This window comes from Gracilinanus agilis, chromosome 4 (assembly GCF_016433145.1).
Source record: "Gracilinanus agilis isolate LMUSP501 chromosome 4, AgileGrace, whole genome shotgun sequence".
Lineage (NCBI taxonomy): Eukaryota > Metazoa > Chordata > Mammalia > Didelphimorphia > Didelphidae > Gracilinanus > Gracilinanus agilis.
In genome coordinates this window covers 490830854-490851303 of record NC_058133.1, presented here as the reverse complement: position 1 = coordinate 490851303, position 20450 = coordinate 490830854, and the positions used below count along the sequence as shown (strand labels likewise).

General features: G+C 50.0%; 1 protein-coding gene across 1 annotated transcript in view; it reads left to right on the top strand.

Moving 5' to 3' along the window:
* SMG6 (SMG6 nonsense mediated mRNA decay factor) overlaps positions 1-20450 on the top strand; it is a 191253-nt gene that overhangs the window by 160981 nt on the left and 9822 nt on the right. Inside the window, exons 17-18 of the mRNA XM_044675604.1 lie at positions 11648-11824; positions 15599-15745. Of these exons, the coding sequence (XP_044531539.1) occupies positions 11648-11824; positions 15599-15745 (324 nt within the window). The remainder of the gene's footprint in view (positions 1-11647; positions 11825-15598; positions 15746-20450) is intronic.

The window sequence follows — 20450 nt, the reverse complement described above, 5'->3', positions numbered from 1 at the left end:
ATATATGTGTAAAGCCTGCTATCATATGCAGTGTTTTACACCCATGATTCGCCCCTTTTCCATGAAGTGTAAGGGGACATCCTTCTCATCTCCCTTTTTTTTGGAGCCAAGCTTGGTTATTACAATTATGCAGCATCCATTTTATTATTTTTTTTTTGTATTTTTTTTTAACCCTTGTACTTTGGTGTATTGTCTCATAGGTGGAAGAGTGGTAAGGGTGGGCAGTGGGGGTCAAGTGACTTGCCCAGGGTCACACAGCTGGGAAGTGGCTGAGGCCGGGTTTGAACCTAGGACCTCCCGTCTCTAGGCCTGACTCTTACTCTACTGAGCTACCCAGCTGCCCCCTTTATTATTTTTTATTATTATTATTTTGTCATCATAGTTCTTTCATTTACATGATTGTAGTGATTTTGTCTGTTGTTTTCCTGTTCTTCATTCCTCCAGTGCTTTCTTCAATATTCATCATGTTCATCACTTCCATCATAGTCATATTATTACATAAATTTGTTTACTCATTTGACAGTTGATATCTCCTTTGCTTCCAGCTCTTTGCTACCCAAAAAAGTGCTGTTATCCGTAATTTGGTGTATATTGGAACTTTTTGGTTTTTTGCCTTCTTCAGAATAGAATAGAATTTCTATCTTAAGGAATATGGCCATCTTCATCATCATCACTTTCTTTGCATAATCTCAGGTCCAAGCACCTTCTTTCATTAATTCAGCAAATATCAAGTGCCTACTGTGTACAGAGCACTAGTAAGGGTTGGGAAAGATAGTGATTTTAGATAAAATACAGTCCATGGCCTTAGAACTGCCTACATTATCATTTCTGATCAGTTTTTATAACAGTATAAGTTATATTAGTTCAGAGGAGGTTAATATAACCCCAGCAATGGAGCTTAAAACTGAAAGAGAGGTGCAATTAATTAGAGCAGGTTGAGAGTAATTAAGGAAGGTTTCCTGTAGAAACAGTTCTTGATCAAGGTTTATTTAATTAAAAAAAATTTTTTCTGCACTCAATAAAAATCCACTTTCTCTCCCTCCTACAACAAATTGCAGGAAGTAGTAATGTGCACTTAGAATTCCTGCTACTCATAGTAGTCCAACACCAACATGATGAACATGGTCTGACACCAAACCTTTAGTTTTTTAACAGTTTCTCTTTAATAGTACTTTACTAGTTGTGGCCATTTGGTAGTAGAACTTCCTCCTTGGCAGTGCTGTGGACCACAGATGTGGTGAGCATCACAGGGAGGGAGTACTCGGGAAGAGGTATCACATGTCTGCCTTGTCTGGAGGTGGCCACCAGACTGGGCAAAAGAGTTGGCCTAGAGCAGGTCAAAACTTCCATGCCCATCAGCTGGGAGATCAAACCTGCTGGTGGCCACTGGACTTCAGCCTGAGGGGGAGACTGAGAAACCCAGTCTCAAAAAAAAAAAACTCAAGCAAAATTAATTCCTGCATCAGCCATGTCCAGAAAAATCTGTCTCTATCTCTCTAATCCATCACCTTGAACAAGGTTTCTAGGAGTTGGTGTGCATAGATTGATTGATGAGGGGAATCATTCTAGAGCAGGAGGTTTCCTTATTAGTGTCATGGCCCCCTCCACTGGCGGGAAGTCTGATGATGAATGTGAAAAAATTAAAAGAATTTATGGGGGGCAGCTGGGTAGCTCAGTGGAGTGAGAGTCAGGCCTAGAGACAGGAGGTCCTAGGTTCAAACCCGGCCTCAGCCACTTCCCAGCTGTGTGACCCTGGGCAAGTCACTTGACCCCCATTGCCCACCCTTACCAATCTTCCACCTATGAGACAATACACCGAAGTACAAGGGTTTAAAAAAAAAATTAAAAAAAAAAAAGAAGAATTTATGGGGATTAGGACAGCAAATGGTTAATTGTGGGAATTAAGTGAACCATACTGACTCAGTTCTGAAACCAACTCAATTCCCTTTCTATTCAATTTTACGGCCTCATCCAAATTCTGTCTTTAGGAAAGTTTATACTTTTGTGGGAATAGGGAGAAAACCTTATTGTATTGTTTGAACCTAGTCCTGTGTGGCTGGAAAACTAGACCACCTGTATCTGCTGTTTAGAGACCCTTAATCAAGGACCTCAGTTATGATAACCAGGAAATGGTCAGATCCTGGGATTGATGGAAGGAATTTTCTCATAATTGTACATCTCAAACAACTCATGTGCCTTATCTGAAAACTCGCCCTATTCTGATCAATCAGTTATTGTCTCCAAATACTTGGGGAGAAGTAGACTAACTCTTTTCCCAAGTTGAGGGAATTGCACCTGTTCACATTTGGAAAGTTCCCAATTGTATCCTATTAGAAATTAGATTACCTAATGTTGTAGTGTTTCCTTTTAATTAATTGGTCTTATTTGATTCATTGTTTTTAATGTATAAAAGTTTGTCACACACACCCCCATCTTTGGGGTCTAGCTCTAAACTGAGGAAAGGGCTTGGTGTCCTGATTTGTTAGGCAATTAGCATGCATGGCTTAGTAAATCGATATGCTCAGAAGAACAAATCTTCATTTCCTTAGTCATTTCATCTTCTGCTTGTTACATGAAGAAGCCTAATAAAGCACCAACCCCTGCTCGGAATAAGATTTTTATATCTGTAGAATGCGCAAGAAAAGAACCAACTATATAAAAATAATTATTGAAAAAGAATATTTTTAAATTAAGAGCCCCTCTTCTAGGCAGCACAGAAGTGGAAATAAGCAAGTCTGCACTAAGGAGATCGGGTGCATGGGTGCCAGTCTGATGCTGCTGTCCCCTTTAATGGAGAATGGCAAGAAGTGAAGGTATTCCTTTAAAGGGAAACAATGGATAGAAGCTCCTTAAAGCAGGCCTTAGAGTTTACCTGCTAGGCACTGGAAAACTCATGCTTGCTCTGAGGACAGTGACTTGATCTAAATGGTATTTGCAGAAGAGGGTCCTTGCTTTGGTTTGTCTATGAGATAGATAGGTACTAGAGCAGTATCAGGCCATTCTGAAGTGGGACTGTGAAAGGTGCGCCTTCCTTTATCCCTCCTTGATGCTTTCAAGTCTCCTGTAGAGAGAAGCGTCTCAGATTCTGCCAAGGAATCCCCTGGAGAGGTTGCTCCTTATCGAACCCTTGTAGCAAACATGCCATTTGAGACTTCCCCATGTACTCACTCTATCCCTGGGATTCTTAAACTTGTTTGTGGTCCACAACACAAGTGGGTTGTGCCAAGGAGGAGTCTTTCCTACCAAATGGCCACAACTAAGAGATCATTCAGTTGAAGGGAAGCCTGGCCAATAGTCTAAGGGTCTCTAGAAGACAGAGTAGAGCCCTTAAGATTCAGTGCTCCATTCCCAGCACCTGCTGGCTATGCTGTAGTGAACACTGAGCCTGTGTGTGGGAGTTTGCAGATCAAGGCAGACTCTAGGGTGTTTTATCCCCAGGGGCTGAGCTTGTAGCCTCCCCTGCTGGTTTAGTCAGTGAGAGACCTAGCTCTTCTGTCCAAGGTTTCAGATTAGCTCATTCAAACTAGACCTGAATGTTTTGTGCTGGTAGTGCCAGCTGGGTGCTCCAGAGGACAGCATTCCTGCTGATCTGGGTAGCTACATGCATAGCCCTGTAGGGACAGCATTGTTGGCCTGTAGCCTGGGCTATGTGCAACCTGCCGTCAATGGCACATTGGCTGCTGGGAGGGCACCTTGGTGGCAGAGTCTGACAGAGCTCACAGCTTTCTAAGAGAGTTGGTTTTCATTTGTGGGCAAATGAGAAGAGCCAGCTAAAACCCACAGCCACTGCCCTGGGAAGCACTAGTCCTCCTGTCTGGCTTTATTGAGAATTTTCAAGATCATAAAATTCAGGTGGGTGGAAAATTCAGTGTTAGATTGCTCATCCTTGGCAGAGTTCTTACAGTTCTTTTTTGAGGATACATTTGGGATGGTCCCCCCATTTTTTAAGGAGGCAGAGAGGGGGGCTACCCTTCATGGTATGTAAGCAAAGGATTTATTTTCTGTCTTAATTTTAGTATCAGGTTTGTTCTGCAGTTAATGTCCTACAAAACTTGCCTGAACTTCTCCAGGATACATCCCCACTACTAGGCAGGAGGAGAGTTAGTAAAGCTTAGAGTGGTTACCTTCTCTGAGACCAAGACGAGGGGAGTGCTGGCAAGAGGCCGAGAGCTGTCTGGGATGCCTGCTTAGCAGTATGCCTTGAGCACCAGAGGGTGAAACAAATGCTTCAGCAGCTGTGGCAGCCAGATGAGCAACTCAGTACCGACCCCCCTTCCCTTCCACCCCAGGCTCAAAGCCAACTCTGTGCCTGCCTTCCTGCCTCTCTGGCTGGCCATGCCACCATGGGTCGGACTCTGGAACTAAAGGGAGAGTGTGAGGCGGGACTCCTAGCCCCCTTCCACATGACCACCTGAGCCCTAGCTCTAATGCATTCCTTCCTTCTTGCTTTGAATCTTCCTGGTAACCAAATGCAGGGGCCTTTTGTAAGGCATCTTCACCTAGTCATTTCCCTTTCCTTCTTCTTTCTCTGTGGATAGGAGACAAGATGAAAGGGTATTATGAGGGAGGAAAAGAGCATTCCGGGGGCAATTCCAGAAACCTGTATCCCAGAGGGTAAGGACCTTCAGTCTCATGCTGCCTTCCCAGGAGAAAAACATTCATTGAGCCCAAGAATTTACACTCCTGAGGTGTTGAACAAGGTTAGGATTCACAGCTAAAAACCATCTCCCTCAATCAGCTAACACAAGCCAGAGCGCCTGCCACATATCTATGGGGTGCTGAGTGGAGAAACCAGTGGACAACAGTAGCTGAGAGTGGCTGTCCCTGAAGGGAAATAGTATTGGCCTAGGCAGCCAATGCTCAGGCGCCGATCAGTCAAGAATCAGCAGAACCGTGGCACCTCTCTCTGAGCTCTCCTGCTCATTTGTTCTTCTCGGTCCTCCTCTGCTGTGTTCAGGGTAGCCCCCTTCTCCTCCCAACTGCCTCCCTCAGTTAGTTTTACACCCATTTCACTCTGTTTCAGATTAGACCCTTCTTTAGCCAGAGCAGTGCCTCCCGTTCCTTGCTTCCACTCCTTCTGCTCCCTATTGGGAAGCCTCTTCCCCAGGAATGTGCATCCACACAGGAGTAACCCATTTCCTTCATCCTCCCAACCCCGGAGGATTCCCTGCCTTTTGGAGTCTAACATTTCATTGGCAGACTCCTGTTCCAGCCGACCCACCCATGACCAGCACAGGGCGGTGCCTTCTGCTCTCCTCTGCAAAGTGTGAGCCTTATGAACTTCGTGGCTTCCAGTTTAAGAAAACATATTAATCTGAGTTGAATTCTTGTAGCTAGTCCTGTGGGCTTGGCCTATTAAAGATGATAATTAACCCATTGCTAATTGGTGTTTTAGAAGTTAGGCCAAGCAGCCCTGTATTTTACCAGCCTTGGCGCAGTAGGTTTGTAAGCTATTCTGAGGTTGCTTAATAGCTACGACGAGGCTTCACTTTCCTGCATGCCTCTTATTTGCTCTGAGGATATTCTGTAAAATTAACAAGCAGTAAATTTTGATTGAAGGTTTCAGCAAATGTGAGGATAATTGGCTCAACTTAGAGCAAGAAACAAGAAAGGTGACCTGTAAACTCTTTTGTTTGTGGGGGAAACCCCGCTGTGACTTCCTCCTTAATCAGAGAAGCAAAAGAAGGCTGACTTTTGCAGGGCTAAAAGGAACAGAGTTGGCCAGAATGTGGGAGCCCTGGCCGGCTCATGTTTGCCCTCTATGGCTCTATCGCTTCCAAAGGAACAAGGTGTTGAGCAGAACAGCGTTGGCTCCTAGAGGGCAGCTTGGCCCAGCTGCCTTCCTGCCCTTTCCTCCAGAGGTCGGCCAGCTGAACTGCAAGATGCTTCTTGAGTTCTGTTTCTACTTTTTTTTTTAAGCCCTCACCTTCTGTCACAGAATCAATACCAAGTATCAGTTCCAAGGCAGAAAAGTGGCAAGGGCTAGGCAGTGGGGGTTAAGTGACTTGCCCAGAGTCACATAGCTAGGAATCAAATTTGAACCCAGAACCTTCCATTTCTAGACCTGGCTCTCTACTTAGCCACCTAGCTGTGCCTCCATTGCCACTTCTTAATAGAGGGACCAGGTCCCAGGGGGACTTTTTCACTAGTGTGAAAGTCATTAGCAGGTTAACCCTTTCCCTGCAGTATTTCAGAAAGCTTCTGAGCATGTGGATCTCTGCTTTGCTCTACTGCTCGAGCATCTCCATACACGTTGGGAAAGGGAATGGGGAGAAGAAGCATTTATATAGTATCTGCTGTGTGCTAGGTGCTATCTACAAATATTATCTCACTAAATCCTCTCATCAGCCCTGGAAGTTAGTGCTTTTATTATCATCCCCATTTTATTGTTAAGGAAATTGATGCAAGCAGAGGTAAAGTGACTTGCCTAGGGTCACACTTCCCATCAGTGTTTGAGACTGAATCTGAACCCAGGTCTTCCTGACTCCAGACCTAGTGCTTTCTCTACTGGGCCACCAATTGCCTCTGTGCCTCCTAAGTACTGCTTTCCAAGGAGGGTGCTATTACCCTCCTTTAATAGTCTTCTCCCCAAAAACACTGATTTGTGAACTAAACTGCCTGTCCTCTTTTGTCTCCCTTGAGGAACTGAGCCCAGGTCAGAGTAGGCCACTGTCTCACTTCACCACATATTACTTTCAGTTTTTCTTTCTGAATGCTGTTTGCGTGTGTGCCTAGTCTGGATGCTAAATACAGTCCCACAGACCAAAGTTTCACTTCCATTGATGGGCTGAACTCACTACCCCATGGTAGTCATAGGGAAAAGGAATTCTCTTTCTCTGAACTCCTTCCATGGAATACTTCCCTGACCCAAACCCTCACTTTTCTTCTCACCAAAGCCAAGGAGATCGGTTTGGGGACATACACTTGGCGTGTGAGCCACTGAGCAGCTTTTCTGTTGTTGAATTATCCTGAGGTGGCCACTGAAGCTGGACACCCAGCGGGCTGCTTCCTCGGTCCCTACCACCTCCCTGCTGCAGCCAGGTAGCCCTGAAAAAGCTCCTTGAGGTTTTCACCTGGTTCTCCTGATGTACATTTTCTCTCCTCTCTTTCCCACCCTCATTCCATGGAGGACAAGCCTCAAGCTCTCCTTTTGGGCCTTCTGAGCCTTCCTACTTGCCTCCGAGCCACACCACTGTCCCTCAGAATAAACTTTGGCCGGCTGACTGACCTCCTTCCGGTTTTGCCAGTCTGTGGCTTGTGCCTATGCTGAGAAAGGGGATGGGGAGAAGCATTTATATAGTATGTGCTGTGTGCTAGACCCTGTTCTATTATCTTACTAGATCCTCACCACAGCCCTGGAAGTTAGTGCTTTTATTATCATCCCCATTTTATAGTTATGATAATTGATGCAAGCAGAAGTAAAGTGACTTGCCTAGGGTCACACTTCCCTCTCCTATTCCTCCTTTAAGCCCCAACTCCCTATAGAGCTTCTCTTCCAGAGACCTTTCCTGCTCCCCCAGAATTACCCCCCACCCACCTCTGCATATTCTGTCTCCTGAGTCAGACATATATCCCAAGAGGAGACTTAGCCCTGGGCCTGACAGCCTAGGAAGTGCCTAATAATTCATTAGGAAACAACTGCTCCCCCACGTGTGCATAGAGGGACCTGGCTTAGCCTGGCCCATTCTAAGGTGATGCTCTTACTTATCCAGACGTCCGTTTTCCAGCAAATAGAACCCTCCAGGCCAAAGAACCAAACCCCAAAGTAAATGAAGTGATGGGAAAATCTAGCATAAAGTGTATGTGCTTTGTGGGAAAAGCCCCATAGCAGCGTGATGTCTAGGATGGAATAGGTGTGGAGTCGGGGGTGTCTGCGGCTCTGTCCTCCCTGACACTTCATAAGGACACCGGCCACTTCCCTTCTGGAAGCCTCAGCATACCCATCTGTGCAATGGCTCTGACTGTGTAGCCAGCAAGGACTGTGAGGAAGCACTTGGCCGATGCTTTTCTGTCCCTCCCATTCACTGCCCATCTCTGAGATGCTGGCCTCTCCCGGAGCTGTGGGAGCGAGTCCCTCCCTGCTGAGCTTCCGTGTCCTGGAGCCGGAGCTCGCCTGGGACTTCGCTGTGCAGACCACTTGCCCATCTCTCTGTTTTTCATTGATATAGGACGGAAAAATGTGCTCATGAACAGAGCGATTGTGGGGATGATGTCAGAGGCCTCATCTGGACTCCTTCCTCGCCAGCAGCCCGGCTCACTTTAACCCTTCCCGCGCGTCCCTGATGCCTTGCGGGCCGGACTTCTCCCCAAGCCCCCGGGGTCAGCAGACTGTCCTGGCGGGAGAGCACGAGGCAGGCAGAAGGCCTTGATGGTAGCTCATTTCTGCCCCGGAGGCACCGAGGCTCTCCGCCTTGATTTCCTCATCTGCTCAGAGAGAAAGGAATTAGCGAGCGCCCGTGTGCCATAAACAGCTTCAGGTTTGTGAAGCGCTTTGTGAACATCCCCCTGCAAGGCAGGGGCGCAAGGAGTGTGGCTGACACCCCAGTGCTGAGGCCCGTCTGCCCCGAGGGGAGAGCCGGGGGAGCTCCTGGGATCACACCACTGAGTTTCTGTGCTTTCCCCAGAGCCCCCCAGCCGGCCGAGCCCCTGGAATGCCTCTGCCCTGGAGGAATCACCCAGAGGGCGGCCCCCCAGGGGAGAGAGCCTCATGCAGCCCGAGCCCCAGATCAGTGGTCGGCAGTGCCTGCCTGCAAGGTCTGCCCCCCCACCCCACCCCGGGCGAGAAGGAGGCTGACCCATGGCAGGAGGCTCCGGGCCTCGTGGGAGCAGGGCAGAAGGTCAGAGGTCACGGCGGGGTCAGGCGCTGACACACACTGTAACGACAAGGTGGTTAAAATTAGACCGCAGAGAGGAAACTGGCAATCTTGGGGAAACGCAGAAGTTTCCTCTGCAAGTGAGCGGCCGGGGGTGCAGGGAGGCCGCTGTGCGTGCTGCTGCCAGCAGATTACTCATTTCAGCCGCTCTAGAGTGCCTCCTGAGCCCCAGCTTCTGTATTTCTGGCCTCCCTTGTCACACGCCTGGGGACACGCAGCGGGACCCACCGGGGACCTGGCCCGGCCGGAGAACTTCCTTCCCCCTGACCCAGCCAGCGGCCCGCCTGCGGGGGCGGCCCTCCAAAGTAGCCCAGGGAATGAGCCGGCCCCTGGCACAGTGCTGGCAGCCCCCAGGCCGATCCCCCAAGCCTCCTTCATTCAGCGCCTGCTGCAGTCACAGGCACGCATTAGTCTCCTACTGTGTGCCAAACCACCAGAAGCGGATGAGATTTATTCATTGGTAGAAGTGACCCAAAGAAGCGGCCTGGGCCTTCTTCCCGCGCCCTGAAGGACTGTGGGAGCTTCCAGTCTGCCGGGAGATGTAAATGCTTAGTCCTCGCCTTTCTTCTTGGAATGTGCAGACCCGAACCGCAGAGCCCGCCCTCCCAGGAGCCCACCTTCTGTGGGGAGTAGCTGGCAGAACACTCCCTACACCTATCTCGTTTTTAAATGTATATATTTGATTTGACCTCATTTATGCCTCAATCCCATGTTGTGTGGATCAGATTGTGAGCTCCAAGAGAAGACCGGTCATTTCTGCCTAATTTATTTAATTCCATGACACTGGTCTCCCCAGCTTCTCCTCCAAACTTTCATCTGCAAGGATCCTCTAAGGCTCTGTCCCCGGCCCTCTTCTCTGCTCCGCCTGGACTTGGGGAGCTCATGAGCTCCCATGGTGGCAAGTGAACATCTGCAGACAACTCAGATCTACTTGTCTAGCCCTAACCTCTCTCCCAGCGTCTATTCTCACATCTCCACCTGCCTTTTAGGCATCTCAGCCTAGCTGTCTTTATAAACATCTTCAATTCAACATGCTCCAAATTGAAGTCATTATCTCTTCTTCCTAACTTCTTCCCCATTACTGTCCAGGGTACCAGAATCCTCCCAGTTATCCAGGTTCCCAACCTCAGCATCACCCTCCACGCCTCACTGTCAAGCCCCAGGGATCCAGTGAGTGACTTAAGTCCTTTCATTTCTGCCTTTGAAATATCTCTTGTATACACCCCTCTTCTCTCCTCTGACAGTGCAGCTACCCTTAGTCTGGACTGCTACAGTAACCTGCTGCTTGGTCTCTCCGCCTCAGGTCTCTTCTACTCCAATCTGCTCCATTCGGCTGTCAGATGGATCTTCCTAAAACCCAGCTCTTTCTGTCTGTCTCCCTCCGTCTCTCTTTCCCTTCCACCCATGCCCACCCCCACCCCTGTAGTGGCTCCCTGTGGCCTCCAGGATCAAATATAAAATCCTTTGGCTTTCACAACCTGTCCGTTTCTGCCATTCTAGTTAGTCTTTTAGATCTCATTGCCCTCCACATGCTCCGTGATCCAGGCACACTGTGGCCTCCTTATGTTCCTTAACACCCCATCTCCTGACTCTTGAGCACCCATCCTTCTTCCTCATCTCCACCTCCTGGCTTCCCTCTCTTCCTTTTCTCTTTTCTTTCTTTCTTCCTTTCTTTCCTTTTTTTTTTTTTTTTGCCTTCTATGTATACCCAGCACGTGGCACAGAGCCTGGCACGTAGTAGGCTCTTAATGTTAGTTGACCAACTGACTGATATGGTGTCCAGCATGGGTCCTTCTACAGATGGGCCAGACATCTGCTTTTTGCAGCTGTGTGGGAAGTGTAGGAAGTGACCATACCAAGTGAAAGGAGCCCATTTACTCAGGGATGTCACATTTAACCTTCCAGTTGATGAGCTTAAGATTCCACCTGTGATAGCCAGGAGGAAAGTGAGGTCATCAAAGGCCAGAGAAGAGATACCTGGGCCCCCTCCAAAAAAAGAAAAGATAGGTTTGGAGTTGAAGGTTTTGTTTGTATGTGTTTGTGTAGGCATAACAGAAAAGGATTCCAGGTTCTGCCTATGGAAATTCCATCTGAGAGTCTCATCAGTGTGATGATTACTAGAGATATTGAATTTCATTTCAACCTTCCCCAAAGTTGTATTCAGCTATAATCACGTGGGAGAGGGATAGTGTGAGCTCCTTGAGGAGCAGAACTTTGGACGAACCCCACAACCTGTTTTAGTCACCACCTGGCTTGCCTTCCCTTTCCAAACGTCTGCCTACCTGAGCCTGGGAAGCCTCCTGGGAATCCTGAGTTTGTCCAGAGGCATTAGCTGTGATTTATAATCAAGAAGAGAATCAAGGGTTGTTAGGGAAAGGGGTGTTTTATTGAGACACCCCCCTCACATTGGGTTATGGCTGCTTGGGTTCCTAGTCATGCCTTCCTCCTTTCCTCCCCATCTCATTCCCCAACACACTCACTTTTCCTCACATGAGATTTTCTTAAAAGTTGGAAGACTCAAGGAGAACCCCTAAAGATGGTTTGCCAAGGGCTTCCTCACTGAAAAGAAGGACTATGGCCATTTCTCAGAGTGCCTACTTTGGAAGTCTGAGGACCCTCGCTCAGCCCTGTCCTCAGGGCACAGGAACCCAGCAGCTCCCTTAACTCACAGTCACTTTGATATGTTTCTCCTGAGCCCCTTGGCCAACAACCAGTCCCTCCTACCATCTTCTTTCTCAGCAAATGCTGTTTTCTTTCTCTCTCCTTCCCTGTAGGTTATTGCAGCCGACTGCAAGAGGGTCACAGTGCTAAAGTATTTCCTGGAAGCCCTTTGTGGACAAGAAGAGCCTCTGCTGGCATTCAAGGGTGGAAAATATGTGTCAGTGGCGCCCGTCCCAGACACCATGGGAAAGGAAATGGGAAGCCAAGAGGGAAAACAACTGGAAGATCAGGTACTTGCTCGGGAAGCAAGGGAAAAGCTCCCGGGGGGACCGGCCTCTGCCCGAGGTTTCAGCCCCCTCCCCCCCCAGGGGGGCTATTTATAGCCAAAGCTGGGTCTGTGGGTGAATCTTCTCACGAGTGCACTGGTGCCCGCTGCCCCTCCCAGCTTGGTGCCTCGATCTCTCCTACGACTTCCAGATGCTGCTTTTGAACACTGCAGTGGAAGGGAAGGGAGGGAAGGAGCAAGAAGGTTTAATAATGTGCAGCTCTGGAGGCTTAGGAAAGGGGCTGGGGTGAGGGGGGTGTCAGGGTTCAGGGTGAGGATCAAGTTTATAGTCATGGAGCTCAGGGCTGCACAACTGAACTCCAGCCTCCAGCACACATACAGGAAGAGCACTGCTGGCCCCCCTCCTTCCCCTCCCCCCACCTCCCTCCCTCCCCGAACATCCTGATGTGATTAAGGAATTCTCCTCTTGTTTGTTTGCCCTTGGTTGTTCCTGTAGCCCTTATTTCACTCCAGGTCCTAACAGAGACACAGACAGACAGACAGATACTGTATGCCTCTGTACATGCAAATCATTACTGCCAGCTTCCCTGCTCCCTGGCATAAGCCTGTGGTACTGCCAGCCTCGTGTGTGTGTGTGTGTGTGTGTGTGTGTGTGTGTGTGTGTGTGTGTGTGTGGTGTGTGTCTGTCTGTCTGTGTCTCTGTATGTGTGTGTGTGTCTGTGTCTCTGTGTGTGTGTCTGTGTCTCTGTATGTGTGTGTGTATCTGTGTCTGTGTGTGTGTGTCTGTGTCTCTGTGTGTGTGTGTCTATGTGTGTGTGTCTGTGTCTCTGTATGTGTGTGTGTCTGTGTCTCTGTGTGTGTCTGTGTCTCTGTGTGTGTGTGTCTATGTGTGTGTCTGTGTGTGTCTGTGTGCGGCTCTGGGTGAGGGGGTGTCTGCGAGTGTCTTTGTCACTGAGTCAGTGTGAAGTTCCCACTGCTGCCAGTGTTCCTCCTTTGTGAGTCTGTGCCTTTGCCACCCTCCGTGTCCCTGAGCATGGGCAGTCCTGCTCTGCTCCTATGGATTTTTCCAATGTCGACCTTCTTGCCCATCGGTTGAGTCTCATGCTCCAAAGTTGCAGATATAAGGAGGCTTTCAGGGGCATTGGCAGAATTTGGGGAATTGCCAGCAGAGCTTAGAGTCAGGACCAGATCACCCTTTGGCCAACAGCTATTTGGTTGGTGGCAGTGGCCAGTGCCTGTTGGGTCAGGGAGGAATGGGGGAGGTAAAACCAACTAGAATCAGCTGAGAGTTGGGAGCTGGGGTCATTGTGATGAAGGAAGAAGCTAGTCTCTATGGCCCTTGGACCATCTGCTTGTTTAACCCAAAGCAGACATCACAAGTGGATGTGGTCCTGAGGGCAACTAGCTGGGTATAGTCACTAAAAGTGAGATGTTTTGTGCCTGGTGTGATTCTAGACGAAGAGAGAAGCAATGAAAATCCTAACTTAGATTTCTCATAGCTCTTTGACTGTCACAAAGCACCTTAGCCAGATTATAGCCTTTGCTTCTCCCAAAAAGCTAGTCAAGTCATCAGGCAATTAAGAGGACTGAGTTTCGGGTCCAGGGGCCTGATTTCCAATCCTGGCTCAGATCCTGGCTACTTTAGGGACCCAGTCACATCCTCTGGCTACTTTGGTGACCTCTCTCTCTCCCCTTTCTATAAATAAAGAGCTGGTAATTTATGACCTTTAAATGTCTCTTCTAGCTCTAGGTCTGTGATCTGCTGTCCCATTTTTACAGATGAGGAAACTGAGACTCTCTGAGCTTAAGTGATGTGTCCTCAATTACAAATCATCACTCAGCTCCAAGACTTCTCATTCTTGAGTCCAGGGGTCTCCACTGAGCAAGCTTCTAACAACAGTCTTTTCCTCCCCTCATGTCACAACATATGATTAGGTTCTCCACGCTTCCCATCTCAAGCCCATTGACCAGAACAAAGGTCATGACCCACATGAGGCTGCCCACTTCTTCCCTTTCCCACGAGCCTTCTGGGTTCCCTTCTGTGAATGGTTCCTGGGAAACCCTTCATAGCCCAGCCTGTTTCATTTCATAACCTAGCACTTCCTCATGTGCTAGGAGAGCTGAGCAAGTGAGGCTTAGAGCCACCTTTTGACCCTGGGCCAGCTTTCCCCAAACCCTACCACAACCTTGGACCTTGGAGTTTGCTGCTTATATGGACACTGGACTGGCCAAGTGGCCTGCTTCACTTCATCTGAATGTTAGCTCTGCAAGTGAGAAAATGGTTTTTTAGATGAAGTCTTCCTTCTTCCCATCCTCTGGAAGGAACTGAGGATAGGGAAAGGAACCCTAGAATAGGATGACAAGAAGCCTTGGCAGATCAAATCTCTGCTTCCATAGGACATCTCCAGTTGGGAATCTTCTCAGTCTGCCAGCTGAGATCTCTGACTCTGAGTCTTGTTCACACTATTGGCATCAGCACTGGGAGAAGTGATGCTGGTGCTTGGTGTCTGTTATTTGTGTGCAGAAGAGAATCTAGTTCCCCAGAAATGCTACTGGGATGCACATTCCCTACCTCTCTCTGGCTCTAGTTTTTCAGGGTCCTGCTTTTAAGATGTGACTTTCCCTTCCTCACATCCAGGCCGAGAAATCTCATCAGAATCTGGTCTTGTGATGGACAGCTGTATGGCAGAGCAGAGTCTGGATGTGTGCTGGGAAAGGGTTATCAAAACTTACTCAGGCCCAGAAGAACTAGCTGGGACTAGGCACTCGACTTAGTCATTATGGCAGTGAGCAGATACAAAAGAATCTTGGTTTCTCTTTAACCAACTCCTGCCTCTAGACAAAGGAGTCCAGCCTGGTGCTCCTCATTTTGGAACCTCTAGTGGGAAACATAGGAAGCAGTGTCTTGGAGCAGAGTGTAAGGCCCCCACCCTCCATCCCTCACAACTCCCCCCCATATCCCCCTGCTAACCCCATCCCTCCAAGGAAGCTTTCCTGGGCTCCATCGGGCAGCTGCATTTTCTCTGCTGACCAGGGCCAGAAAGAGGAGCAGAATCTGGGACCACCCGGAGAGTGGCCTTTGAGAGCAGAGGCTGCGGTAGGGGAAGTGACGCCCCCCCCCCCACCCCGGGTGGAGTTCTGTCAGACTGGCAGCAAGTTTTCCCTGTTGAATACCCCTGGCCCTGGCTTTGGGGCAACAGCAAAGAAGTCTTACAGTTTAGAGCATTTCTGTAAGGGCAGAACTAGTACATTTACCCCCTCAAGCTCTAGTCATGAGAAGGGACAGGGATAGGTTCTTCTGGGTTGAACTGTCTATTCCAGACGCCTCCTTGGTTCAGGGGAAGTCATAGCCAAATGGGCAACTGTCAGTCAAGCTGGATTCATGTCAGGTATATTGAACTGGGATTAGGTTTCCATTTAGGCAGTTCCGTTTTCCCCATTTTTTGAGTATGTGAGGATGCTTGGAAGGATGATTGTGAATACTGTGCAAGAACTGTTAGGAATATCTGAGAGGGCCTGTCTGGGAGGAATGTGTGTCAGTGCCTTGCAAAAGGGAGTAATTCCGAATGTGCTAGAGCTCATTCCCTGGCCCCTCCACTCCTGGCTCACCTTCTGCCTGGGCAGAGACAAACATTTACCTTGTGGGCCTTTCTTGAGGGAACATTTTGAGCAGCCAGAGCTAGGCTGGGCTGGGCTGGGTGGCCTCAGGTGAGGGCTCTGAGCTAACTAACTTTTCTCCTGCCTTTCTTTTCCTGGCTGTTACTCCTGCTGCCTGAAGGAGGAGGATGTAGTCATTGAAGATTTTGAGGAAGATTCTGAGGCTGAAGGCAGTGGGGGCGAATATGACATCAGGGAGCTTCGGGCCAAGAAGATGGCTCTAGCCAGGAAGATAGCCGAACAGCAACGTCGCCAAGAAAAGATTCAGGTGTGTCTGGGATGGCTGGGAGCATTCATGGGTCTGTGAGCAGGAACTACTTAGAAGAGTCACAGAATTGGTTGGGGCTATTCAGAAGAAGACTGCCTGTGGCAGAAAGAGTCAGGAGCTCATAGGGAAACCATGAAGACTTTACCTAGACACTATTTCTAATGGCCCCAGCAAACCAGGGCTTCCAACCATACCATCCTTCCTGTTGATCTTTTGGGGATCTGCCACTCTAAGGAAAAAAGCAGAATGTCATAACAACAGGCAAAGTTCTGTCACTGAAGTTCCCTTTTAATATGAAGGAAGTTCTGGAGGAATCTCTCTGTAAACCTTTTTTGTGACCTAGTCCCCATTAGCAGACAGCAAACCTCTTCTCAGAATCATGTTTTTAAATGCATCAAATACATAGGATCACAAGGGAAAGCAATACTATTAAAAGGCAGTTGGCAAAATGTTTTTTTTTAAATCAAAAACAAGTTTTGGGCCCCAGGCTAAGAAGGCCTGCTTTAGACCTTCCCAGGAAGGGCAGAGTTCCTACTTTTCAATCCCTTCAAACCAGGAGTTTCCATATCCTTCCATCCCTTGTTCCTAGTGTGTATACCACCCCTCAGTCCTAAGAGCAGCTGCTGTCTTATGCCTATTCCAGTTTAAGCCTACTTCCCCTCTCCTGTCCAGCCGCAGTGAAGAAAAGGAACCATGCTTTCTCACAATTCTTGATCTGCCTAAAGTTACTCAAAGTCCCCTTTCAAATTTGGAGAGACTCTTCCCACTTCCATCATCTTGGGTCATGATAGAAAATGTTTTCAGTTCCTTGGCATAGGAAATAATGGGCATTCTCCACAGGACCTCTATCTTTCTTTGTGTCTTGGAACCCACAAGGGAGTCTCTTCAGACACAGCCCCATCAGGGTCTCTAGAGCCCTGAGAAGTAAGCCTGGATTGCTGAGGACCGCCCCCCCCCCCCCAAACAACTTTGACTGGCCCCTTTAAGAGAAGGCCCCACATGCACCATTGCTGGCTGCCTTGCCTCCTGTCAGCCTCCTTCCTCTGGCCTCACAGCCACAGGAGGATTTCTCAGCAGAGGAAAAATTCCCCCCAACACCCCCCTCTTCCCCCTTTAATGCCCAGGGCCCTTCACTTCCATAATTCTTCATTTTCCAGCCTTGAACGTAAGCCAGACACATCTGTCTGGCCATATGCGTGAACCCTGCAGTCTGTGCCGAGGTGGCTGTAAAACAGGGCCGGTGAAGGCCCTTCTGGGAGAACGCACACATGTGTGTACCCTCGGGCCTTTGGCTCCCTGCCCAGAACCACTGGGCTTCGTCTCTCCAAACCCACGTTAACCTTTTCTTATTTTTCCTCTTTTTGTTTAATTTAGAGGAAAAAAAATCCCAAGGAAAAGGTATAAATTGTCCTGGGAGTGGGGGAGAGGCTCCCAGTTAGAGGAGCCATTATTGTTGGCAGGTACCTGGGTTCCCCTAATACAATAAGGAAGAATGGAGCATCGAATGAATTAAGATTGGGGAGATGGGCCGTAAATTAAACTGCTCTGAACTCCACCAGCCTCCAAGGGGTGTTAACTGAGAGGTGTAAGTCAAGTCCCCAGCTCTCAGGGCCTGTTACAGATGCAACAAAACAGGAACCACACATGTTTGGGGAAAGGGATGTGAAGATGGGGTTCAAAAAGCTCCCCTGCCCCCCTTCCAGAATGCTTGAAGGGAGCTGCAGCCCTTCCCCCTTTCCCTACTTCTGGGCCTGGACCCCTGGGCCTAAGCTCATCCATTGCCGGGGGTGGAAGAAGGAGGGGAAGATCTGGGCTCTCTCCACAGTGTGCTCCTCCCTCCTTCCGGAGCTGCCGAGGGGCTGTTGAGAGGGGCCGAATGGAGGTCAGAGTAGGGGTGTGGGCAGTTCCCTGGGTCTGTGCAGCTGGAGCTGAAGCAGAACCAAGACCCTTCGTGCTCAAGGCAGCCAAAGACTGCATTTCACCCCCTGCCCGCCTGGAATTTTTGTTGTGGGACTGGACCTGGTCTCCTTGGTCATCTCTGCGCCTTGAGGCTGCTCTACCCACTTTTACTCTCTCTCCAAGAACTGTCCCAACAGCCCCCTCTAGCCCTGGGTGGTGCCCAGAGGTCAGCAGAGTGCCCTGGTGAGTCTTGGCACCTCGCCCCCTCCCTGGCACTGCTGCTCTCACTCTTCCCCCTGCCTCCAGGAGGCTCCTCGGTGATTTGTGCTGCCACCAGCTGGGAGCGGTCAGGTTTCCTGAGCAGTGGCAAACATCCCACCTGAACCATAACAGGCTCTTCCTCTGACCATAGCTATTGTTTTAGTCGGCATTACAGCAGCAGCCCCACTCCTCGGCCAGCTATGACATGTGCTCTGAAAATAGCCTCGCTCCCCTGGCCCCTTCCCGCCCGCCGCCTCTGGACGAGGAGTTGCTCTTTTGTGGCAGCCCCAGGAGTCGGGACCTAAATATAGCCGGGTCTGATTCCCACCCGACTGGGGAGGGACCCCCCTACACCTGTCCGAGAGCAGCTCGTTCTTGCCCACAGCGGAAGGCAGACACCCAGGCCCGGCTCCTGCCTGGCGGGGAGGGCCAGCGCACTACCAGCCGGGGAACACGTTCACGCCAGAGCAGGAAAGGGTAGCACAGACCAGAGCCCAGAGGAGCCGCCCTCCCAGGTCTGTGCTTTTCTCCAATTCCCCCTCCCCCGTCAAAGTGCCTGCTTTTACAGATGAGGAAACTGAGGCCTGGAGACAGGGAGTCCTGGGTTCAAATCTGGCCTCAGACACTTCCTAGCTGGGTGACCTGGATAAGTCACTTGACCCCCATTGCCTAGCCCTTACTGCTCTTCTGTCTTGGAGCCAATACACAGTATTGATTCTAAGGTGGAAGATAAGGGTTTAAGAAAAAGGCTGGCTAAATCAGGCCTGCTCAGATTCTGGAAAGGAGTCCTGTGACTTCCCCTGCGCCGGGTCCCTTTCTCATTGAAGCCACTTGCCGTGCGCCCAGTCCTGGACTAGGAGCTAGGAGGGAAACCAGACAAGGAAAAGGGGCGTTCTCTGGCCTCAAAGGGCTTCCATTGGGTTGGAATGGGAGCTAGGCTGAGCCCCTGAAAGAACCAGTGAGCAGTGTCTGGCCCCCGAGGCCTCCGAGATGAGAGGCAGTGCCCGGGGAAGGAGCTCTTAGTGGTCAGCCAGTGGCTCCAGCCTCGGGTCTACGATGAGCCTGGCCTCCAGGGCCGGCTCTCCACACCTCCCTAGACTCAGCTACATGACTTCGGGCGAATCTTCCTTGTTTCTGGGTCTCTAAAGTAGAGATGATAACAGCCGTATTCCCTTGTGTCCAGGCTCATTTGCGATGGTGTACACCAAGGGCTTGCTTTACAAGTCCCAGAGACCTCTGCCATGGAGCCACAGGGCCGGAGGGAGAGAGCCCGATTCTCAGAACCTCCGCCCGTTCCAAGGCCTTCGCTCCTTAGCAGGACGCTTGTGCCTGAGGGAGGCCGGGATGAACGGTGGCACCTCCTCGTGCCTGAAGCCAAAACGGTAGAAGCGAGGCAGCTTGTGCATGGTCTGGCCACCCAGGCTTCGGTCAGCTCCTTGACCCCTCCCTTGCCTGGCTCGGCTCTGCTAATGTCAGCACATCAAAGAGCCCCCCCACTTTATAGGAGGAGAAACTGAGCCCCCAAACAGGAGGAGGGGTTTTTCCAGGTGTGCACGAGGACAAGAGCCTCGGTGCCCTCGAGAAGCCACTGAATGGTCAGAACTGAGCATTTCTCCAGAGCAGGATGAAAGGACTATTTTCTTTACCTTTTTCTTTACTATCTGCTGCCATGGCAGAGTAATGCCTTTGCTATATTGTCTGGCCAAGGGAAAGAGTGACTGGGCACTCCAGCTTGCCTGGCCTCCGAGTCCCCTTTCCTGCTCTGCCCACCCCTCGCTTTCACCTGATCTAAGCCAACACGGCAGAGCTTCTTTCGGGCCACAATTCTCTTCCGGGGCAGCATCCTTGGCCAAGGGCCAGGCAGAATCTGTATGAATCACCAACCCCTCACCCGAACAACTCCTCAGCCAGAGACTTCTGTTGCTTTTTATTCATACAAACAAAAATAAATCCTGCTACCGGCCTCTGAACTCCAGTGCAGTGTGCTCCCCCCAAGTCCCCGAACGTCCTCAGGCCGGGAGCTGGGACTTGGCACTCTCCCCGCCGACCTCACTTTTTTACACTCCCTGCGCATCCTGTGTCCTTCTCTCACCGTGCGGCCGGGGGATAGCATGGGACGTGACGGCCGGCACAGGCGCCATGCGCGGCTGCCAGGAATCTGACGGGTAAAATCTGGAAAAGTTGGGAGGGCAAACACGCCGCGTGCGCGCGCACACACACACACACACACATACCCCTCTCTCTCTCTGTCTCTCTGTCTCTCTCTCTGTCTCTCTGTCTCTCTGTCTCTCTCTCTCTGTCTCTCTGTCTCTCTCTGTCTCTCTGTCTCTCTCTCTGTCTCTCTCTCTGTCTCTCTCTGTCTCTCTCTCTGTCTCTCTCTCTCCCTCTGTCTCTCTCTCTGTCTCTCTGTCTCTCTCTCTCTGTCTCTCTCTCTGTCTCTCTCTCTCTCCCTCTCTCCCTCTGTCTCTCTGTCTGTCTCTCTGTCTCTCTCTCTGTCTCTCTGTCTCTCTCTGTCTCTCTCTGTCTCTCTCTGTCTCTCTCTCTC